The sequence below is a fragment of the Apis cerana genome, linkage group LG2, assembly GCF_029169275.1.
Source record: "Apis cerana isolate GH-2021 linkage group LG2, AcerK_1.0, whole genome shotgun sequence".
Lineage (NCBI taxonomy): Eukaryota > Metazoa > Arthropoda > Insecta > Hymenoptera > Apidae > Apis > Apis cerana.
The window spans coordinates 5,180,271-5,205,641 of NC_083853.1; the positions used below are offsets into that span (position 1 = coordinate 5,180,271).

At 33.7% G+C, this 25,371-nt stretch overlaps 1 protein-coding gene across 4 annotated transcripts in view; it reads left to right on the forward strand.

Moving 5' to 3' along the window:
* LOC107997758 (lachesin) overlaps positions 1-9,902 on the forward strand; it is a 307,455-nt gene extending 297,553 nt beyond the window's left edge. For all 4 annotated transcript variants that reach the window (XM_062071865.1, XM_062071864.1, XM_062071867.1 and 1 more), the window contains one exon: positions 4,079-9,902. In XM_062071865.1, coding sequence (XP_061927849.1) covers positions 4,079-4,152 — 74 coding nt within the window. In that variant the 3' untranslated portion in view covers positions 4,153-9,902. The remainder of the gene's footprint in view (positions 1-4,078) is intronic.
* The last annotated feature ends 15,469 nt before the right edge of the window (positions 9,903-25,371 follow it).

Consider the following 25,371-nt stretch of genomic DNA (forward strand, 5'->3'; position numbering starts at 1 on the left):
GTGGGAGAAAGAAACGAGAAGAAGAGGGAACCGCGGCCTTCCACAACTTGATAAGTACTTCCAGTTCTTTGGTAGATCCTGGAACCTCGTTGTATCGAAGGTCGAACGCGACACCACCACCCACCTTCCGGTTAAATTCGTTTTCGAGAGGGGGAGGGGTCGATATCGAGCAGTTTTCGAACTGTCTCGCGCAGCGTCTCGGTATTATCGTTCCATCGAGTTTCTAAAGATGAAGGCTTCGTTTCGCGGTTGATTGGGAAGGGAGGAGGAGGTTTATTTATTGGACTTGGTTTATGCATTCGATTCGGGATTTTAACCGACTTTCTAGCGCGATTCCTAATTTTTCGTTTATATTTATTGCCGATTTTTTTTAAAAGATAAGAGGGATGTTAGGATGAAGTTAGCGATATTGGAGAGAAATACTGGAAATGATGGAGATTTTATACGATACGGAAATAATCTTGAAAAGAATTGTATAATCGGGATATATAATCATGAATGAGTAGCAAATGTATAAAGAAAATTTGTTTCCCTGTAATAGAATGTAAAAATCTTCTCTGAACATATGTAACCGAGTTACAACAGTGTTGCGGCTATTGGCAATATAATTTGCATGATATATAATTTTTTTTACATACGCAAAAGATACAATTTATTGGAAGAAGCATAACTTCTTCTTTTTATAAACAATATAATAACAAAGTATAGATATTACACGCGGATAAAAATAAAAGGAAAGTACATAGGTATATAAATTTAGTTAAGAAACTAAGCAAGACTTTTCAATAAAATTTTATTCTTGTAGAGTATATACGGAAGGAAATTGTTACGGACAGGATATTGTATGCATAGATATTTTATGATCATGGATATTTTACGAGGATAATGTTGTAGATAAAATTTCGAAAAAAGGAAATCTATAGAAAGGAAAAGATATCTGGAATGAAAGGCTCGAAAGAAATGGTGAAAAATTAAATCAAATATTTTGATTCTCGTTAAAACATTTTTAAAATCCATTTGAAAAAGGAATTTACCGATACACGATTTTCGTTAGTTAAATTAAAAGTATTCTTTTACAATTAATCCATTGATTGTATAAAATATAAATCATATTAATATGTGTAATGTATTCCTGGAATTTTTCGATAATCGATTCTCAAACACAAAAATAATTGAAGCTTCTTTATTAAGTTACAAGCAATTTCAATTTGCGTTGGATAAAACGAAAATGGAACGAAGCGGAAATGTGGCAAAGGTGTTGCTTCGTTTAAATTGCTTATAACTTAAAAATAAATAAGCCTTATCGATATTTCTGCGTATAAACCCTTTTAATTTCTAGAATTGATTCTCCAAGAATCAATGAATATTTTAATAATAGAATTTATTTTATATAATTAAATATGTTATTATCCAAATGTTAATATTGCATTTTATGGGAATATTAATATTACAAAAGATATAAATTCTTAGTAAATATTTCGATTAATTCGTATAAACGAAGCTTTAGAGTTATTTAACATAAATATTCTCCATTTAAATTCCAATGTAAAAATCAACAAAATTTAAACGATCGAGATATCTACTCATGAATTATCTATCTGGTGGTTTGAAATTCGTGTTTCAAGTGAAATGGTTAGCGGCATGAAAAAACAGTGGCGAACAGGCAAAACGAAAATTTAAAATGGACATGTTGGATTGGAACGAAATGTACAAAATCAACATCGTCTCGTTTATTGACAGTGGTTGTCGAGCTCATTGTTGCCTCAGCCCTTTTCCTGCTTGGCTGGTGTTAAAAACATTGTTTTTACTATTTTAATCCAAATCATCATGCTACATCTCGGTAAATTCGATCGGAACGATTCGGATAAATACGGTTTGTAATTTCGAAATTTTTTTGAACGAAACGTGGTTAATGGTTCTCGATATAACAGTTTTCCAATTCCTGGTCCTTTTAATTAAAAATATATATGAAATAGTGAACGACGGAAAATATTAAAATTGGCTGTAATCAATGATTTTAAAAAAAATTTATATATTATTAAAAATTATTAAAAATTCCCATTAGAAATATTCCAAAATGATTTGGTTTGTACATTTAATTAAATTTTTCAATTTTATTTTGTAAAGATCATAATTACAAAATATTTTCTTAAAATTACTGTATTTAAATCACAAATATTTTCAAAATTTTTTCATTTTTTTTTCATCGAATGCCATAATATTTAATAGGTTTTGTATCTTTTACAAAAGCGAAACTGGCTTTCGAGATAACAGATGAAATATCAAAATATGTTTGATGTACATAAATAAAAGGTTAAAAAAAAAATCACATCGCATATATATATATATATATATATGTATATATATACATATATATATATGTATATATATATACATATATATATGTATGTAAAAAAAAAGAATAAAAATTATTTCAACATCTCCATCAAAAAAGTAAATACAATAAAAAAAAAGAGCCACTCGAACGATAAATGAAAACGCTACCTGAATAACGTATAAAACAAAATAAAGCACTTGCAAAATTTTTTTATATATTCCATTTTTTTTTTAATTCCATCGGTTGTCTCATCGCATAAAATAAAAATTTCCAATATTTATCTAATATTATTTTCATTATTTTTTTCCAGAATTATAAGAATAAGTATAATAAAATTGAATTTCAACTTCCCTTGACAAATCGAGTCAATCCTTTTGAAAAAAAATCAATCACACGGCAAAAATACTGAACAAAAATTCGCTTTTAATTTCTTAATCTCTCAAACAACAAATACAAATTAAATCCCAATCCCGTTACATAATCCACAATCCAAGCGCAAGCCAATCCGAGATCCACTTTCAAAAATTGCATTTCCATCGCGAGGTATCGCGCAAATTAGCCTGAAAAAAGCGCCACCGCGATGGAACCGCAAAACGGGTTGCGTTGGGAAAGAAAAACTGTGAAAGAGAGGAGGGTGTGGAGAACACGAAACGAAGGAAAATAGATAAAGAAGGGAGAGACGTCAACGTGTATCCTCGTTTAGCCGAGAAACTAACGGAAAATAAAGTGGAGAGGGATGGTCTCCTGCAGAGGGATGATTGGGGTGCGACTTGTTTCTGATTTGTAATTAGAGATGAGTGGGGCCAGAGAGAGAATACATCTCTCACGGAGCGAGTAATGGCTGAAAGTATGGGCCAGGCCAGCCGGAAGAATAACCGACTTCTCCTTTTTCCACCCTCGCTCCCCTCCTCGCCTCTCGTTCCCGACCTCTCGTCTGGTTTTTCCTCCCCGTTTCCCAGTACTCATCCTTCACCGTCTCGGACGTCTCGTCTCGCCCGAGGAGGCGATCCTTCGCAGCTCAGCGGAACAACGGCCGGATATTTTCAACCGGGAACTTCTTGATTGTCGAGCAACCCTTTCGGGCCAACTCGCGCGATTTTTACGCTACCGACTGCCCATCCGCGCTCTGCGCAATTTCTTGCGCTTCGTTTTATAAATATGAGAAGAGAATAAGAAGGATTGATTTTTTATTTTTATTTTTATTTTTTGTTGATTTTACATGGGTGGCTCGATTTTAATGGTTGTCGAATTAGGGGGATCCTTGATTGTTCCTGAAATTTTTATTAATTATGCTTTGACAGATCTTGGTGTATTTGATATTTATTTTTACAATCGAGAAAAATTTTAATCATTTTTTTACAAAAATGATGGAATATCGATTCACTGATTATTGTTTCTCGATATTGATTCGATGGAGAGAAGATGAAAGTTTTAAGCGGGGATGAAAGGATGAATAAGTAGATTTAACTCATTATTAATTAGGTTCTAAAATTTCTCTTCGGTTATTCATACTCATCGATGAATTGATTCTTTTCTAACTTTTCAAGTAATAATCATTTTATTGGAAAAATAAATCGAAGTCACTTTGAAAAAATAGAATAGTAAACGTTCCAAAGATGTAGAATTTTTTGATGCTAAGATGCTTCGTAGAAAAATATGTTTTATTAAAACGTAAATCGAATCTGTGAAAATTCATAATAAAATTGTAGAAAATCTAAAATACGATTTTCTAATTTTCAGATTCGGCAGTGAACATGACGACAACGGGATTGCTTCTAATGATCACCCTGATCGCAGTGTCGATCATTCGATAAGAAGAATCAGGGATAAATGCATTGGATGTCTCTAATTATCTGGATTCAAACTGTGAAACGCGAAAGAAAGAAGAAAAGAGAAGAGAAGAAACTGATAGGACTGCGAGAAACATACAGACGTACATACACAAGAGCACACATATAATATATATATATATATATATAAAAAGAAGGAGGAATGACTGAGTAGTTAGTGTCATATTAGAACAAGAGGAAGAGGAAGAGGAAAGGAAAAAAAAATAAATTAATAGTAAGAATAATAATTACGCGTGCCAAGTCAGTGTAGAGCGCAGTGATGACGAACGAGATGTGCAATAGGGAAATATTCGAATCGATATTATGCACGAGACGTGGGAGGTAAGGAAGGGACGGCAAATCACAAAGTGCAACGACTATCGCTTTCAGTGTAACATATTGTATAACGCCGTTAATGTCGCCGCAAAGAACGCGCCAACGATCTCGAGTTTCGAATAACGAGCCTTGAGCCTGTTCGAGTCCAAAACCGGTTCAAATTTGTTAACAAGTTTCTCTTTAATTTTTTTAACCGTATTTAGAATTAAGTATTAATCGAAGATAAATTTCTTTTCTTTTTTGAAAGGTATATATTTATATGTAACATTTCTTCTTTCAATATATGAATAAATGACAAAAGGAGAAATAAAAATCAATGATGCAAGCGTGAATTGTCCGCGCTATCGATTTCGTTCTCTCACTTTTTTTTTCTTTTTCCTCTTTGGATGATTTTCCCTTCTCCTTTTTTATTCCATCTGCGAAGTGTTCCTTCTCCGTCGTTTCTTTTTCTCTCAGTTTTTCTCTCTCCTTCGTTCCTCCGTTTCGTTTCTTATACCAAATCGCGGATCCCATCTGGATACTTGAGATTAAAACGTCAGATTCGGTATAGAAGATGTTCCTCGATGAAGAAGTAGTAGAAGAAGAAAAAAAATATAAAGGGGAGAGGAGGTGGAGAGTACACGAACGTTAAAGGATATTAAAGGCGGAATATTATTAATCGCAAATATGTTTAAAATCTTCATATAAAAATTCATCAGATTAAAATTCATAGTTTTAATAATTTTTTTTATCCAATTCAAATTATTATACGTGCATATTGCATTTGTAAAAATAGAAAAATATAAAATATGAAAATGTGAATATTATGTGCTTGATAATTCTATTTGACCGTTTTATTTTATATAATCTTCACTTTATTTAAAACTTTATGCTCTTTTGAAAATAAATAAAAATCTGTCTTAAATTCAAATTCAAAGAAAATTGAAAAGGATATCGATAAAAAAATAATATAGTTTCATTTACAATCTTTCTAAATAATTTCTAGAAAGAAATATATATTTTTATATAATTATTAAAAATATTCTAACTATTTCTCTCCTCCTATTATTAAGATCTAATTCCATTCTATGAATTATTTTCTTATCGAAAGATTTTGCACTCGCAAACAGGCTCAACTTTAGAATAACTTAAAAATCAGGGATCCACGATTAAGGAAGGAATTAGTTAAACGAAGAAAAAATAAAGAAAAGAGATAAAGCGACGCACCGAGGCACTTTTTGTCAAGATTAAAAGTAATAATAATAATAATAATAATAATAATAATAATAATAATAATAATAATAATAAAAATAATAATAATAATAATAATAATAATAATAATAATAATTCCACGTCGATTAGACAGCTGCTCAAATTATACTGTATAATATCGAAATGGAAATGGAATATCGAAACGCTTAAAAAAAAAGAGAGAAAAAGAAAAAAAAAGAAGAAGAAAAGAAAAAATGAAAAACAGAGAATATATATATAAATAACGTGTAGGTATCAATTTTTAAGTGATGAAATGAAAAGGCGAAGTGGAAACATTTAGAAATAAAAGAATTTTATTCTTATTGTCGGAGCTTCATTAGTTTTGCACTAGGTAGAGAATGAAATCGTTTATATCGGATTATAAAAACATCGAAACCCTTTCACGAATAATTTTACAGATTTATCAGTGACGCGAAATACCAGTCGCGTTTAGAATTTTTCGGTTTCTAAAACCGTTTTCTAAACAGTTCATTATAATCATAAACGTCAATTTTGATGATTAACATTCGCAAAAAAAGAAAAAAAAAAGAAAAAAAAAGAAAAGATAAAATAAAATGAAAGAAATGGGTAGAGAAAAATGGGGGGGGGGGGGGGAATAAAAACATTTTGCCACTTTGTAAAGCAATTTGTACAGTGAAAATTAATAACGCGAAATAAAAAAGAAAAAAAAATTTCGATCGATTTTAATCCATCAAGGGTGCTAGTACCTCGAATACCTGTGAACGTAAATTAATTGTAATCCTGTGCGCATTAAAACGTTGATGAGAAATATTTTTTTCTTTTTTTTTTTCCTTTTTTCTTTTTTCTTTTCTTTTTGTGAGAGAGAAATAACTGAATAATAGCTAGGAGTAGGAATGAAAATTCCATTCCAATTATACGAAGAGATATTTTACAATTCAAATTGGATGAGTTTTTAATTTTTTCTAGTCATCTAAAATATACAGAATACACGGAGGATTGGAAAAGTTTCGCCATTTATATATTACCGATGACATAGTTTTTAAAAAAAAACTCAACTTAAAGAGATGACGTAAATAATATTATTTCCAAAAAATTTCTTCAAGTTAATTCTATATACAAAAGAATTATAGAAAATATCGAAGACAAATGAAAAGTATTATTCAAATTCTATCGCGTAATATCATTTTGCAATTATTGCAAAAGATTTTGATCCAAATACACATACATATTTAAGCATTTAATAATTATCATAAAAAAATTGATACCACGCTCAAACAATAATTGACTTGTACTTCAAAAAAAATACTTATAGAGCACATGAGTGATTTTATATCATAGAATGAAAAATACAAATTTATAACAATATTTTAAAAAATCCACGAATTAAATTGACAAATCAGAATTACACCGAGGCCAAATCCTTTGTTCGCCCGGCGCGCACAATTAATTTATTCACGTGTTAATTAACGAGGTTCGGAATTTCTCTGTGAACGCGCAAACACGGATGGCAGGGGTGCACCAGTTTAAAGCGGACTTCGAACTACTTAGGAATATCCATTATTCAGCGTACATCTTGTTTAAAGCAACAGGTTCGTGAGTCCCGGTGCTCGAACGGGTTAAAGCCCATGATGGATTAAAGAAGGTTAGCTCAAGGATTACGCGGACTTACTATCGACAGATCTTTAATTTTGTCATCAACTCGATTTCCTATATTCGCAACAATGAAACATTGAATTTGAAAAGCGTTTCAAGCTTCTATCTATACTTCTAAGACACTTATCATTTCTGAAAATTGCAATAATAGATCTAACAGATATCTTCTTCTGTATATAAATACTTTTCAAACGATTAGTATGGTATGGGTGAAATTATTTCTAGGTTGACGTAATAAAAGATGAGAAAAGATATTTTTGAAGAGAAAATTCCAAGTTTCTTCTTTTTTTTTTTTTTTTGTAATGTAAACGAATGTAAACGAGTGTAGATAGTATGTGTCCGAGGTTCGACTCCTTCTTTGAAACGTTTCTATTCAGACAAGGAAGTTTTGCTCTTCTTCTTGTGGATGTATATTCAGGGAAGAGAGAAGAGTCACGAACAATCTCGAATCTGATTTCGATCAATGTATACAATACAAGCCTCCGTGTGTCGATGAAAATTGATGAAAACGAACGAACGAAATCCCAATTACAGTTTACTGCCAAATCCTGCCCAAAGCATCACGCGAAATAAGCATTGTAGAATTCATCGTAGAATATACGCAATAAGCGCTGAATTGTGCTAGTATTGCATAATTCTCCGTGTATTATTACATTATATAGTACCATTCTAACCTCATTGTTTCGTGAATGTAACGACACAACAAACACCTTTATTCGATTGTAACGCGATATAAAATTAACGAAACGCAACGATATTTGCGATAATTTAAAAAACACGAAAAAAAAAAAAAGATTTCTATTTTCCTATAAATCTATGCTACACATTTTTTTATGAAGCGGATACGGACCGTTCCATTCAAAATTTCAACGTTATTCTCTCGAATAAAATTCGAGGATTTCATCAATTATACCATTCATTCCCTCCGAGCTTCTCAAATAATACCAGATATGATAATTAAAATTGGACGAGCAGAAGAAGAAATTCAACCCCGCGGATGAATTAAATTATTTCGAACGATTTGAAAGCGACATTTGAGGCTCCCTAGGCTAATTAAACCTTGTGTTTGATTTATTTCAATTCTGATGTTTAGCCTGATTATACGTGGAGAAGTTGGACGCTTTAAATTGCGATAATTAACACAATTCAGCCATTCAATGCGGCAAGAAGCAAAAAGATCGAGGATGACTTTTCGTGCCCTTTAATCTCCTCATCTCTACTACAGCTAATTTCTACGGAGAACGATGGCGCTATACACTATATATATATATATATATATATATACATATATATACATATATATATATATATATTTATATATATATACACATATGAATAATCGGCCTGAATAAATAATAACGACTCGTCGATAGTCGGCGAATCCTGTAAATACGAGTAAATAGATTAAATATTTAATTAGACACTGGGAAAATAAAAAAGAAAAAAATGAAAGAAAGAGAAAAGGCAGAGGGTCCTCGCGACCAATTCACGGCCATTTAATTGGTAAATTCGCTTCAACGATGAGGAAATAATCCGTCGAGGATTTTCTTGCGTCGCGAGGACATTTTGTCTTTTGCATTTGCATTTGAATTTAGGATAAAAATACGCAGAGGCGTCCCGATTAGGAATCGAGTTATGGTCGCCCTGAAAAACGAGTGAGGAACGATTCGAACGATTGGATTCGACGTTTCTTTTGTTCGAAATAGTTTGAGTGAGAGTCGAAGGAATCATTTGTTCGTCTTTTAATTGAAAAATTAATTTTTCATAGCCGAATAGCAAATGATTTATTGCGGTTTTCCATGGTACGATGTTTAAAGTCGCATAGCTATTCCGGCTAATAAATATATATAACGATAAAAGTGTATTTAAAATTGATAGTATACTAAACTTTAAATATTGTATTATTAAAAACCAGAATTTAAGTGCTGATATCTTGGTATTTATTGTCAGTTGGATAAATATATTATGTATATATCGATTGATATTTAATTGTAATTGAAGATTTGAAATTGTTGAAAATTCGAGAATGCACGAGTAATATCTATAATTAATTGTCTGTAAGAGACGTTTGAAAAATAATTGAAAAGACGGTCGAATTACCAATCTTACCTCAACTTTATCCACATTTTCAGTCCTCTTCCAAAAACATGGTGGAAGAAGGACTTACATATTGCAGTAGAGCAGAGAAGAAAACCGAAGCATTTTCTTAAACTCGCATAAACTTCAAACTCTGTAAAGTTTCTCCGAACTTTGGAAACTGACGGACTTCGAATTCAGAAATTCTTGAAGTTAATGAACTTGATGCAGTTTTAAAATTTCGAGAGTTTGTTGGAACAATTCAAACAGCCGCGTTATAATACATTCCTTCCTTCCTCTTTAATGCATACGTTAATGAAAGTGAAGATGAAGAAAAGATCGTGAAAAAGATAAGATGAGAAATCGATATTAAAGAATATTCCTCAGAAACAGAATTTATTTTCGTAGATATAATTTAAAAAAAAAAAAAAAAAGAAAGAAAGAAAGAAAGAAAGAAAGATAGACTTTTTATATATCTTTCTAATATAAGAAATATGCTCGTTCCCTCGAATTTCCACAACTCAAGAAAATATTTCGGAAAAGAGAAACAAACACCGATTCCAAACACTCGAATCGCATCCCTTCCAAGATATTTTCGTTTCGATTGATTTTCCGCCGGATTTTCTACGGCCATTGTAAACAAGCGTGGGTGGCACCGAGTAACGTAAATAATATACCATATAGGGAGGAGATATTTTGACCTTAGCGTGTAACGAAATCGACGCGAGGAACAGCCGTCTTAGCCGTTAAGCGATTTTTAAGTGATCGGTCGCATCGTTTTCGCTCGAGGTTCGATGGCAATGTGGAAACCAATAATAATTAAAATAAGGTTAAGTAAAAATTTGATAGCGGTAATCTGAATAATATATGAAAATGGTAATTCGTGCATCGAACTTCGTTCCTTTCCCAAATACGTATTCCAAATGAAAATGTTTCTGATTTTTCTAGAACGAATTGAAAGAAGTAGCCTCGCGAAATTGCCGTCAAGCGTGAATATACTTTGTACTTGGAAATGAAAATGAAAGAATTAGCAATGTATTTTTTATTTAAACAATGTGCGTATAATCAATTGAAAGATCGATAATGTAAAATAGAACGATTATACTTGAGAAACAATAATTTTCATCAATCGTATTGTTCGTAAGAAAAATTAATGGCTGTAGAGATTATTTTAGTATTTAGAATATTTCAGAATATTGCGTGAGTGTGTGCGTGTAAGATAATGATAAAATCGTGTAATAATCTTTTCCAGACTTGATACGTGAAGACGTGGTTCTTTCGAATTTTTAGAGAAAAAGATGCGATCGAAACTTGCGAATAAAACGAATTAAAAGCGAAGGTATATATGTATACATAACACAGAATATAAATATATAAATATATAAATATATAAATATACGAATTAAGAGGGACTATTGAGTAATGATATATCATATATATATATATATATATATATATATATTGTATGTTACATGATATATTATTATAACATTATTATGCTTTGCGCCGTTGAGTTGAATGTTGTTATTTACATGAGAAAAAAAATGAGAGATTCTTATGGATACACTCGACATATGTAATAAAATATGGGTAAAGTAACCCTGGAAAAAAACAATGTGTTCTTCTTTTATTACTAATTATCTCACCTTTTAATACGTCTCCAGATAACACTTTTAACACAAAATTTCTTATTTTTCTCTATTTCTAATTTCTATGACAAAATTATATCTTTACGATTATTACTTTATTGATATTGATTTAGAAGATTCAAATCTAAAAAGATCTCTTTTAAAGAAAAATGTCTCGATATTATATAATAAATGTATTCGTTTAATATCCTCGATACTTTTATTCTTCTCAAAAAGTATGTACGAACAGCTTATTTATTAATATTAGAATTTCATTAATCGTAGAGATTCATATTGAAGTTTTAAATTCCATTTCAAAATTCTGTTACGAGGCATCACCGACAACGAAAGCAGCGGATGCTGAGGAAATGAAATAATTAATTTCGTGATATTGCAACAGCAGTGCCTACGTTGATTTGTATTTAACTACTTTGCCACGTCAGCGGACATAAATCCTTAATTACTACGTGCTTACGATCGTTGCTTGGCTTTCATGACGTGCCGCTGATATAGCGATAATAAAAAAAAAAGGAAAAAAAAATCGAATATAGAGAAAACGTTCCATGCATCGATGTTGATTTCGTTTTTTTTTTTTTGGTTTTTTTTCTTTTTTTTCAGAGCATTAAACGTACTTACATTCATTTCAAAGATTCATTTCAATATTGTTCTGACACGCATACACAACGAGGATTAATTTATTTAAAATTAAATTTAATGCTTTCTAATAAATTTCATATAATATACACGTTATAAAGAGAGCAAAAGTTACGAGTTTGATGAAAAAAATTTTGGGGAAAAAAATTCTTCTTTTGAATAACAGGAAAAGTTAGAACATGAACGATCGCATATGAATGTGATCGTTATCTTTAAAAGCGAATTATGAGGATGCATTGAAACGGTGCATCAAATTTATGAAATTTGATTAACTGGATTTTATAAATATAATTTTACGAATGTTGGTTTGAATATGAATGGGGCCGATCTATTTTAAAAGCGCGGTACAAATACACGCAATATTGATTGTACAAAGATAGGATTTCGAAAAAATAAAATAATATAAAATTTTGAAGAATTATAAAGAATTATGAAAAACGAAATCGGGAATACCACGAGTTTCTGAAACGAATGTTGTGAAATTTATAAAACAAAATGGTTTCGATTAATAAAGAGATAAAAATATATCCTCGTGATTTAATCCCAATAATTCTACCGTTTCGATAAAAAAATAATCAAAATATGCTGCGACAAGTTTGCGCTTCTGATTCACAATTTGCACGAGTTCACTACTTTTGATTTATCACAGTCACTCGTCCAATATAGATTCCTCGAGCGATCTGTTTTCGTAAGGCGAAAGGGTTAACTAGTCATCCATCACAGTAATTGTCCTATACGTCCTGTTACTTTACTCATTGTGACACAAAGTTGGATTATAGGAAAAAGTTTGTTTCATTTACGAAAACTGAATGTTACTTGACAATTACTCTCAAAAATCAAAAATCCCATTCTTTTATATCCCAATTCAACGATCCAATGACTAATCTCCTTTCTACTTTCAAAATTCCAAAACTTCTTTTTAAAAAGAGGGGAAAAAAAAAAAGAAAACAAAATTTACATTCCAATTTTTCCATCTAGTCCAATAAAGTCGTCTCTAAACAACGTGTCACGCCATCTAGCGTCAAAATTCCACGAACGGCCTACGTGTGCGAGGCTGGATACACGGGCAAGAGATAAGTGTCGTCACGGAAAATCCACAGACGAGTCTCTATCTAAGATCGGCAGATTAAACGGGGGAGGGGTGTGGCGTGTGTTTGCCGTGGAGGAAGATAGGTGCGTGAAAGTTAAGCAACGAGCACACGTCTGGCCGAGCGGAGGCAGTGATAGCGCGACGCCGGAAGGTATATATATCGGCCTTTACACAATATTTCGCGGGGTTATTGCCGGCTATGTTGTAACAGCCGGTCCGCCATCCGCATACTAACCGGGGGATTAATTCACGCTGGATCCAAAGTCGGCTTACCGTGTGACTTTTCTCGGACAGCCGCCGGCTTTTCGACTTCCAGCCAATGCTCGGGTTACCCCGATACCTCGATTATGAGTCAGATCTCGATGAGGGGGGGAGATCTCGAAGTTTCGACGTGTTTCACCGTCCATGCATCCCGATGGAATTTTCGAGATGGATGGCCGAGGCGAGCGTAAGAAGAGAATAGTAATAATAAAGTTTTGTCCAGGTTTTATATGGGGGAGAAATTTTATTAAGTTTGTTCCTTTTTTTGTCGTATTTGCTATCTGATACGATTTTGATACGATTCTTTTTTTTTTGGTTGATAAAGACAGTTGTGTTAAAGTTTTGTAATATTTGTTTGGGTGAGTGAATATTTGCTCGGTGATGAAGTTCTCTTTTTGTTGAGATTTTCATGGAACAGTGTAGGAATTTTATTATTATGTTTCTTCTATTTTTTTATTCTTCTTTTTTACACTTCGATGTGAATTTTTCGTTGATGACAACAATAAAAGTTTTGTAATATTTATTTTGCCTAAGGAGAGTGAGATCTTGAATGAACATGTACATACATTCAATTATATATCCAATGTGATAAAAACCGGCATGCCCTTTTTCGACAATCATCGCCAACCAAGCCATTTCTACGTTCATTAAATCGCTACACGCTCGTCCTGCAATTATTTTTGTCGCGGATGAAGCTTCAATTAGCCCCCTCCTCGCGCGACCAATGTCGAACGTTGAAAGGAAAATCGATATCGAGGCACGCGGCATTCGAACGAGGCAAAAATCTGGATTACGTATCTGTAAAAATGAAAGCTCCACGCTGCCCATTGCGCTCACGTACAATGGAGGATGTCGACACATTTACGCGGGACGTGTCGTGACATTATGTGGCCGTGGTGAAATTAAAAAGTGATAGCCACCTCGTTTCCTCGTTCATCCCCTATACCAGTGGTTCACGGTGGTTTTACGACGAAATAACTCACGATCGCCTATTACATTGAAATTTAGGCTAACACCGTTGGGAAAGCTGGGAATGTGCAAGTTTCGTACTTCGCAATTTCGCCTTGGAATATTTATTGGAGGGATTCGACGTTTATCGGGGGAGGGTGTTGAAGTACGAGTTTTAAATAGATTTTGGTGACGTAAGAAAAGTGCAATTGTTTGTGTCGATCATTATACTTTCGAATTTATATTCTATTCGGAATGAACAGTTAAAATAAATTTTTCTCTTATTGCGTGATCCTCGATTACACTCGAGTCACATTTATCACTTTGAAAATTGATTCGGTTTTCTGTTTCAAGATCGTCTATTAATAACAAAATCATTGCTCTGTTCTTTCGGATATTTAAAATATTTTTCATTTCTGTGTAAAATTCAAACAGTCTGTATACATACATACACAGCAACAAATAACAATAATTTACGATAGTGAAATCATCCACAGCATTTAGATATGCTTTCCATTGTCAACAATGTAAAATTCCATCCAACTGGAAAAACTTCCTCTGAAACCTCGCTATGAATGTACCAAATCACATGTATCGAGTAACAAAAACGACGAACACGATACGTGTGCAGCGCATATGTGTATATTCGTATAAAACGAGCAAAAAAAAAGAAAAAAAGAAAGAAAGAAAAAGAGAAAGAAAGAAGAGGGATTTAAAATAGCTCTTTTCGTTCGAATGAATTCGAAGTGAATTCCAAAACGAAATGCCGAGTGAAAATTTTGATCGACGTGGACGGGCACAAACGAAACAGTGAGATCGGTCGATTCGAGGCCGAAATTGCTTTATTTTCCGAGTGCAATCCATTCGAGTGCCCTCCCCTCTGCCTGGTTCGAATGGCTCGCCAACGAAGAAGACAATGAGAATCGAGAAAAGATGATTCCACGTAACCATTGTGCACGAACGTTCCAACGATTATCCCCCAATGTTTCACATTGTGCGAAATCGTCGAACCCTCGACTGGCTCCATTTGATGAAAAATCGGCCAGCCACGTGACCGATCTTAATTACGACTGTCATACGAGTTGCGTTTCGTTTCGTGAAATGATGAAAGGGCGAATTAATTCGATTAGATGCGTGTTTCGCGTGACGAATCGGAGTAGAATACGTTCGTTTGCTTCTTTTATGGCGGAATGCACGGATTCGAGTGAAACTGTGCGGAATGCTGTCGCCAGAATGTATCGAAATTTTTATATGACGAAGATTCGACGATCAAATGCTGTTCAGTTGCCTCAAGTTTATCGCGAAAGTGCAATGAAAAATAGTACGATATAATAGTATCGAAAATATTTCTGATTTCTGATTTCATTTGATAAACAGTCTGTATATCTTCGTATCTCGTGTATTTTTGATATTCCATTGTATAATCTTCCCTTTAAAAATTTTCAAAAAGCAACGCGAAGATATCCTGCAAACACATTTTTCGCACACTAGTTCATTTATATCTCAAAGAATACGAAAATGAGTGCTACTTTCTATTCCCTTTTCTATACTTTATATCCATTTTGCGCTTTTGAACATTTCTATTGCGAAGTCTAATAAAAGGACGTGGAGTCGCGCATTTTTCCCTGTAGCCCAATCGCGTGGCAATTCTTACCGCGATAAAATCGGAAAGTTTACCGAGAAACGGCTCCTTAACGTCTCCTGAAACTTTAACTTGCGTTGTAGCGAAGTAATAAAACAGGCAGCGTGGGACGCTGCGCTAAAAACAGCTGCGGATAAGGGTAAGGCGTCAAAAAAATTGGCTTTGTTTCAGGAAATGCATGCCAGCAATTTCACTTGGACCGTTATATATCCTATAACTCTGACTAAATGGATTGTAATTCCATGAATTCGAAAAGTTTTATTAGTACGTTAGATTTGAAAAATTTTTTGAGAAAAACATTTTTTAATTATCATACTTTTGTTATACCGGTCCACACTCGATCAAAGTATCGAAGAAAAATCACGAAAAGAGAAGCTTCGTTCCATTTCATGGCATTTAAATGTAAAATTTCAATTACTTCATCAAACATAGCTTTCGAACAGAATTGAAAAAATAAAAACAACCTAACACAAACAATTCACCAAAAAAAAAAAATTACCAAAAAGAAGAAGAATTTATTCTACAGAACAGAAACACGAGCATTCGTGCAAGCTGAAAAGAAGAAAGAAAAAAAAAGGAGGAAGAAAGAAACACGTGAGCAAAGAAATGCTAATAGAATGCAAAGAAACAGTGTGAAAATTGACTGAGAAGTGGCAGTCGTGAATCTCGTTGAACGGAAAACCACCACGAGATGCGTGATAGACGTCAAACATTCTTTATACCGTTCTCAACGCCACTTCCCTTTATTCTTTTCATCCCATTTCTTTTTCTTCCTCTTCCTTTTTTCCCGCCAAAAAAGGGGGTAAATAAAAGCTTTTCGCTTTTATCGATCTCCCTTGGTTCCAGAAACCCCCGATTTTTACGTTTTCCTCAAAGATGGTGGAACAAAAGAGTTAACGAAAAAAAGAAATAAGGAGCAACTGCAGTGTGTGTTACAATCCATAAAATCGAGGCTCGTGCAGATCGATTTCGTTTACGAGTCGCGCGCAAATTTAAAAACGCCTATCAGGCGATCAAACGGAGTAACAACTTGTGCCAGCCTTTGAATCGTGCTAATAAATCTACTATAAAAAAAAAAGAAAAATAAAAAGAAAAAATAGCTACAAGGAAAATGTTCATTGATTTCGATTATCTGTGAATGGTTTTGCAAGCACGAGACGAAAAAGAATACCTGGCATGTGTTATTATCGGCATAGATTTGAAATTAACTGGAGAGGAGATTATGCTGGAACGAGACTGTTCACAAACATTATACGTTTGCATGTATGGAATTTTAATCGAAATTTCAATTTAATGTTATTTATTTTGTAACTTTAATTATCAGTTTTATCGCGAAATTATTAAATTATATTATTATTACTATGTATTAAAATGAAATTTATTGCAAATTTATTGCATATATCAATTATATATATATAAAAGTTAGAATTTCGATTTTGAACTTGATTATTAAGCTTTGTGATTTTTGTTATTAATTATACTAGATGAATACTAGAAGATTTATAATAAAAATAATCAGTTGTGAGATTTTCTTTTTGAATAAATCTAAAGAAGAAATATAACAAAAATTGTTGTATTTAAATTTTGGAAAAAAAATTATTATAACCATTTTCTATTTCATCTAGATCATTTAGAAAAATTGCATTTCAAAAGTGGAATAACGAGGATCTCTCTGCAATGAGTCATAACCATTAAATTAATTATTTTTAAAGAGGAAATGTTTCATTGCTACTTTATAACAGAGCTATTTTTGCACTGTTGAATTAATAAGTGAAAGACAGTATCACACCTCTTATCTCTTGAGAAGAAAATCTCTCTACAACAAAAGCAAAGTTATTACACGTATTATCACGTATTATCAACAAATGGATTAAGATATTAAACAATTTTATCCCGAACTGTTATTCAAAGTCAAAAGAATTTTGAAAATTTCCATTTTTAGAATAATATCGGATTATACTTTGAATATATGAAATAACATAAAATATCAGAACGAAAACATTTTTCACAGACGATCGATCCCCTCAAAACACCCATAAATGGAATCAATTCTATCAAATAAATTCACGTATGCAAATAGAATTATCATACAACGGAACACAAAAATTTTCATTTTCACGCGCACGATTCACACACACACACACACATATATAAATAAATAAAACAAAAATACAAATAAATTTCTCTTCAACAGGTATTCGAGAACCAGTTTCAAACGATCGGATGATTAACCAAACGTCCCGAACAAAACGGAATATTCCTCTCCGACGGAATATCAAAAGAATTAAAATCGATCCATTAGATATTAATGGGTTGAAGATCGGCCATTCCGTCCAACAATGAAATATCAATTGTCCAATCTCCACTCCTCCTCTATATTCCATAATCGAGACGTGTTTACATAACAAACCATCATCTTCCCCGCTCACTGTTTTGGCTTGTATTCAAGCCATGGCATCGCGGAATCGCGGACTTGAAACTTCTCTCTTTCTCCTTCTCTCTCTCATACACACACACACACACACACGCATGCACACACAAAGTAGAAGAGAACTCGGAGGAAGAGAGAAAGGTGAGTTCACGGTCGGCAATGGCCGAAGAAAAAGGCCTCGTGAAACCTTGATGAGCCGTGCTGCCGGCAAGTAGGCATTGTGGCGGATTATGAATTAAATTCACCCTCGACTAGCTCCGTGCCAGCACTTGCTTCCCTTTACTTTACTCCATAATACGGTCCGTAGCCGGCGGCCACCCCTTCGGCTCTTTTCCTCGACCATTCAGTACCGACTCTCTCCATCCAACCACCCCTTTCACCTTCTGTTTCGCTCCATCCTCTCCCCTCTCCAACGTCGTTCCTCTTCTCTCGAGCTCTCCTCTATCTTGATTCCCTTCAGCTTCTTCTTCGCTCTCGAGAGACTTCACCGAAAGTGGCCGCCACGAGCGGTATTAACCAGTGTCTGTATACGGTAGTCCGCGTTATTAGCTCCTTTTTCCAGTTAAGCTCGTGTCTTTCTTTTTTTCCCCCTCCTCTTTCGTTTTCTCCGTTTCTTTTTTTTCTTTGTTTTCTTCTCTGTCGTCTTTTCGACAAGGCTCGACGATAACGCGTTGATAGAACTATGTCTATGTTTCACCGAATTATTATTCTTTTTTTTCTCTCTCTTTCTTCTCTCCATACGATTGATATTATCCGAAGATTATGCTAATCGTGTTTCTATATATTCGAGGAAATATGTGTATTTATTTATCATTTATTTGGAAACAAGTTTCTTCTTTTTTTAGTTTTGTCCGAATCTAGAATGAATTTCTACGTTCAGAAAAATACAAAGGGAATTGTATATGAAACGTTACGATTCCTCTATGAAAATCAACGGAAAACAAAAATGATTGGTAAGAACACGTTTTATACTCTTACTTTTTTCCACGACGGAGCGCAGTGGACGAGTTTGCCCCTGGAACGGCGGGCAGAATAAACTTCTTCGAGTAACTACATCGAGAGTGCTAACTTCTTCCCTCATCAAATCCTAAACCCATCGCCCCGTCCAAGTTTCGTCCATCTCCTCGAAAGAGATTTCAGATCCTCCCTTTACCACAATCGAGATAACGAATCCTCGGCTGGGGAGCGCAATTATATCGATCGTTTCATGGGCACGTACGTGACGTCCAGTAACTTCGTATCCCCCACCGCCGACCAGCTCTCAACCCTCCCTCGATGTACTTTTTTATTGAGAAAACTCCGATCTTGTCTTCGTCTTCTTTTCTCATCCCGCGCGCAATGAAAACGTCGATTCTGTTTTCTGCTCGAAGTTGTCGAAAGGTGGCTTCATAATTGGAAACATGTATAGAATCTATTCGATGAAAAATTGTATTAGAAAGTATGAATCGACTAATCTTCCTTTCTCTTCAACTTTTAAATAAATTCTTATACACAATTTTGTCTTTAATTATTTACTTATTTTGTACTTTATCAAAATAATGAGAATTCATCGTGTAATGAAAAATTTCAATATTCTAAAACACATCGTATCATCCCCTTTATATCAGAAGTAATATTATATAAATGTGTGAGAAGTTTCTGTAAAAAGATAGACTGAACGTTCCTTGTACTAAGAATATCTTAATAATTCTTATATTTTATATTTACATCAAATTGCATTCATTGATACCCGTGGCAAGAAAAATTTTATCCAGCCAATAACCAATAACCATTTAATAACGACAACAACAATACTCCGAAATTACCCCAAATCCGCTTCTACATCTTGACAATTGCACGGGATCGTTCCAACCGTTGCCAGAATTCCCAAGACCCTCTCTTGCTCAGTATTCGTTCATCGAGACATCTCGAGGCTTCATTATGACACATATCGAGCATTGCACTTATCCCAAGGGGGCATGGCTCGTGCGTCGAAGATCGCTGGGAACCTCGAGAGAATCCCTCGATTCGTTTACAAATTTCGAATAGGGTAAAGCAATGGTACGGGGAAATGGCACGGTTTGGAGATTACGATTCGAATTCCAAACCGATGGACCAAAGCGTGAGAGACGCGATCCTCGAGCGACTGGAGAAAGATGGGCGACTCAATATATATATATATATAGCTTGGATGGAATAAGCCTTGGTTGACCCCCGCGCGGATATCACGGACCCGTTCAGCATTCTGGAATTGTAATCGCAGAGCCTGGACGATCGAACCATCTCGCTTCGATCCACGAGCTTTCTTCGGGATCTCTTTCCATCTTTGAACGCACGGGGGATTTTAATTAATTCTGCGGAACCTCGTTCTTGAGGGATACTACAGGGATACTCGAGCGGAAAGTGGATGCGATGGCGAAGTCTTATCGTTACGATCCTCTATCGACATTGTTACATCAGCGACTTTGGAGATCTGTGGAATTTTGGAGAATTTGGAAAGGGGGTTTTAAAGGAGGTGTTAAATTTGATTTGGAGGAGGAAATAGGAGGGGGAGAGGAAAAGTGGTTTAGATTTCTATCCGCGGAATTTCTTTCTATCGTCGTGCAATTGAACGTGTTATTTAAAATTTTTCTTGAGTTTGAAGAGGACGTACGTACAAAGAGTTTTTGAGAATTATAATTCAAAAAGATGCGGTTTTCATAGGAAAATGGAATTTTTTTTTAATTTAATAAAATGTTTATATAAAATGGAATTAAAGTAACGTTTCTAATTTTCGTTCAGGCGAAGATATTGTAAAATCTGAAATTTGAAATCTCACAGTGAAATTCTCAGCCGGCAATTTGTATCTTGTCCAAGGCTTTGGAAACACACTGTTATCCACTGACCGCAATGACATGATTAATTATCATGGAACGTCATTATCGCAAAATTAATTGTCTCCTGCGTGATTGACGTTATAGACGTTTAAGTCTGAAACTGGTCTATTATTAGATTATACCGTTAATTTTAAACGTTTAAAACGAAAATTCCAATAACGCATCTCACCTCCTCTATCACTGATGAAATTTCCACCATCTCTCTAAGATAAAAATGTAATAAAACTGAAGTTTTTCCTTTCAATCCTTTAGTTTACGCTTTACGACTAAAAGGGGGAAAAAAATCTTCCGAACTCTTTTCTCACGAGTCTATCCTTATCGCTATTTTCACTTAAATACTTCGGAATTTTACATTTAACAAATAATCATATTTCCAATCGCTTCAAAAAATCCTTTCCATCTTCTTTCCATATACGAAGCGTACTATCTTTTATAAATTAAGAAAAACAGAAATTTTCCAAGTAGTTTTACTCGCGATTTTCGAAAACGAATTTCGAAAAACACTTTTCTCGAGTATAATATTTCGATTTTGCAATTTGTACACTCGAATATACATCGAAGCGCAGACGATTCGAATTTTGATACAATCAACGACACGTGTATTCCTTGCCACCAGTTGAAAATTGAAAAATGTACTCGCGATAGACACGTTTCCAACCGGAAGGGAGTCGACGGCCCGCAAAATGGTCCACTTGATTTCTCGCATAGTTGGGCGCAAATGTTTCCACAAGTCGCATCCGGGTGAAAGTCCCACGGAGTTGTTCCACTAAAATTGCTGCTATTTGTATACTAGACTCTGAATTCCATTCAGGGATCGAGAGAGCATCCCTGTTAACGTGTGCACACGTATACACGACACGTGCAATGGTAGAACGGCGTAGAAAGTGATAGTATTCGAATGAAACTTGATAAAATATTTATTTTTCATTTTGAAACTTTGAAATTTGGAAACACAGCATAGCGTGCGTTATATCGCACGAATAATTTTAAATTTCTTCGAGCTCATCTGATTAATATTCTCCAATAAATATAAATTTCAAATCCCCGAGAAGAAATCAACAGCATGCCTCAGCTCAATGTAAAAAAAAATCATAAATAAGAGATTCACGCATAAAGAGATAAAAATTTCGAAAGGAGATAAAAGACGTACTTGTTGCTTCCAATTTTTATTTATATAACATTTTTATGAAAATATATTATGATTCGCCGATCAATATATGATAAATCTTGGCCAACAAACGAAGGGAAAAACAAAGACTGCTGGTTCATTCGTGCTAATTCAATTCCAAGCTTTATTTTTTTCTTCTTCTTTCTTTTCTTTTTTTTCCCCTCCGGAAAATTTCAATTCATCCGGGACACCAGTCTCTCATTCCTTTTAATCCTGTATCCTGATTACTGTTATTGCTGGCTGGCGGACAGAGAGACGAGCGAGCAAGACAGACGGAGAGGGAAAGGAGAATGAAATAGTTGGTCGCGTTTAAACTCCGGGAATTGCATCTTCCGGAGGAAAGCCCGTAGGCTGTGGACGTTGGGCAATTACTCGTGACCGAGCAAAGTAAACTGACGGACGCAGAAATAGATTTGCATTTTTACCCAGAGATCCTCGGGCAAGTTGCGCCTTACGTGTATCTCGAGTATTTCCTACTTCTCGCTTCGTTACGCAAATTCCTAATGACCGAGGCTTGTTAAGACTTGATATAAACTGGATATTTCAGTGACATTTAATTGCGAAATAATCGAATATTTATTTAATTGTTCTTTTTTCTGAAAAGAGAAAAGAAAATTTGGTAACGAGTGATATTTTCAGCTATGTTGTGTGGTCCATGCATTATTTCTTTAATTCCAATTATTTCTCGATATCTTTCAAGTTAGAAAAGAATACTTTAATCGCGCTTGATGATCTATTTGTAAATATGAGTATACCGAGTATATGATTACTTCGAATTAAATTGTTTTATACATGCAACAAATTTCAATTATAATCATCGAAACGATAAAATTTACAGAGATTCCTGGAAAGCACGAAGAATATCAAATTTCACAAATTACGAATTAACACTATCGTGAGATAAAACGAGGATAAGAATATATATATTCGAATCGTTGATGGACGTTCGGGCGTTCAATTCAATGAGAATAGAAACTCTATATATTTTAAACACGATATAAATTTAATGGAGGAAAAAGAGGGAAGAAACGATGCGAAGGGGGGAAAAAAGAGAAACGGGGACAGACACGGAAAGGAAATATTCACACCGATGTACAAGCGTTGTTATACATTGGATATCACCTGCCATAATATCAGTGATTGCGCGGAAGCACCGCGATATGGAAAATTCATGAAAATCACGGCGTTACGTTCCCCACGGCGTGTGACATTCGCAAAAATTTCGTCGGATACTTTCAACGGCTCGTACCGTGTATTTTATACGCGAAACCATTTTGCCGGCCGCACACGAGCGATTTCAATTAAATTAAATTCCAATTAAATTAAATTCCAATTAAATTATAGGCCGGCCCCGTCCAATGTCGGCCGGGAGAACATATGTATTTCGCCCGTTTCGAAACGTATTCTCCTATAGAACTGAATTTAAGGGCTTCGAATATAAATAACCTCCCCCCTCCTCGTATGCAAGTGACTTTATAAATTTCGAAATATTTTGCCACCAATTTCTTTTACGATTTTCCATAATTTCTCGATCCAAAGCGTAAATTGGTGAACACGATCACAAAGAATTCGATTTTTATTTATTTTTTTTTTTAATTTAATACTAGTTATATAAAGAATGTAAAATCAAAAAAAGTAAAGGAAGAAGAAGAAGATTTCTTCTGGTCTCGTTTCCAGCTGACAGGCAATTGATTGCCATCGAGATCGTGCAAATCTGCAAGTCGAAATAGACTTGCGTGTTTATTCGAGACTTGGTAAGCTACGAATAGTAAATACAACTTGTGTACCCAGTGTTTTCGGCAAGGTAGTGCCTGTTTCAATTTGCCAAGGAACTATTTTGCTTTGGCAGTGCACGATGTTACCTCCTCCCCAGTATAGAAAACAGGAAATGAAGCGCAAATTACTCGCGAGCATTTGATTCGTTGTTTGAAACTGCTTCTCAAGGAATAAAAGAAAATTTCTGAACACTACTGTAATTTTTCTTTCGCCGATTTAATTTTCTTATTATGGTTCAAAAAATTACGTTTTATAGAACCAAGGAAAGAAATTTGTTATTGACGAATAAAATACATTTAAAGTAGGATAATAAAAATTAAAGAAAGAAATATTAAAATTATAATACGAATTCAATGTTTTATAATTTCTTCCATGATAATTTTCGTATGAAAATTTTTAAATACTGAAGAAAGAAAAATAGAATGCATCGGAATTCAATTTATACGTACAAATTTATAAAAGATATATGTAAAAATTTAGTAAAAAATCTCTACGTTTTACGTAGAGAAGATATCTTATCCGTTGTTCATACTTCACTGATAACACCTAAATGCCAAAAATAACTATCTTAGGAAGATTGATGTCCACATTCTGGACATGCGTCGTATTCACAATTTAGCACGCTTCATCGGTGAGATCTATATAGCGAAAATGATTTCCCTAGCAAGATTGATGTCGAGCTTCTACCGAAGCACAATATACACACAAATATTATCACTTACCTTCTCCATCTATGAAATCAAAACAAATTTGCTATATAAATATTATCTAATATTAGAATATCAACGTACAATAGTACGATTTAAAAGATAATAATTTATACCATTTTAAAGTTTACATTGTTAATGATTAAATGATATCTCCAACGAGTTATTATTTATTTTGAGAAGATAGAAAATTTCTCAATTAAAAATAAAAACAAAAATGTAATAAATTTAAAAACTTTTAAAGCAACAGTATGAATAATAATAATAAGAACATACCTGAAGATTAATGTAGATGTGACTTTCGCTTTAAAAATGTAAATGTTTGATGTAGGTAATATCGATAACAGCTTTCCTGCAAACAAAAAACAAAATATTAATATAAAAAAATGAAAAAAAATATAACTATATAATTTTATCACTGATATTAATTATGATAACTGTAAGCAAGATTTAATTTTTAACAAAATTGTATTATCAATTAATATGTAAAATTGTAGCTGATTGTTCGTTAAAATATTGCATAATAGTAATAGAAAAATATTTGATAAAAAAATCGATTAAATCTTAAATCGATTGTATCTTGTAACAAAAATTTACACCACAAAGTATTGTTTCATAACGCAATATTACCACGAATTTTGAAGCGGGGTAATAAGAATTTTCTATTATTCTGCAAAGAGTCTTATCAGAACTCTGATTAAGCTCGCGCTTTTATTGGAGACGAACTACAGCGAATCCATCAACTGTCTTTGGATCCGTGGATAATC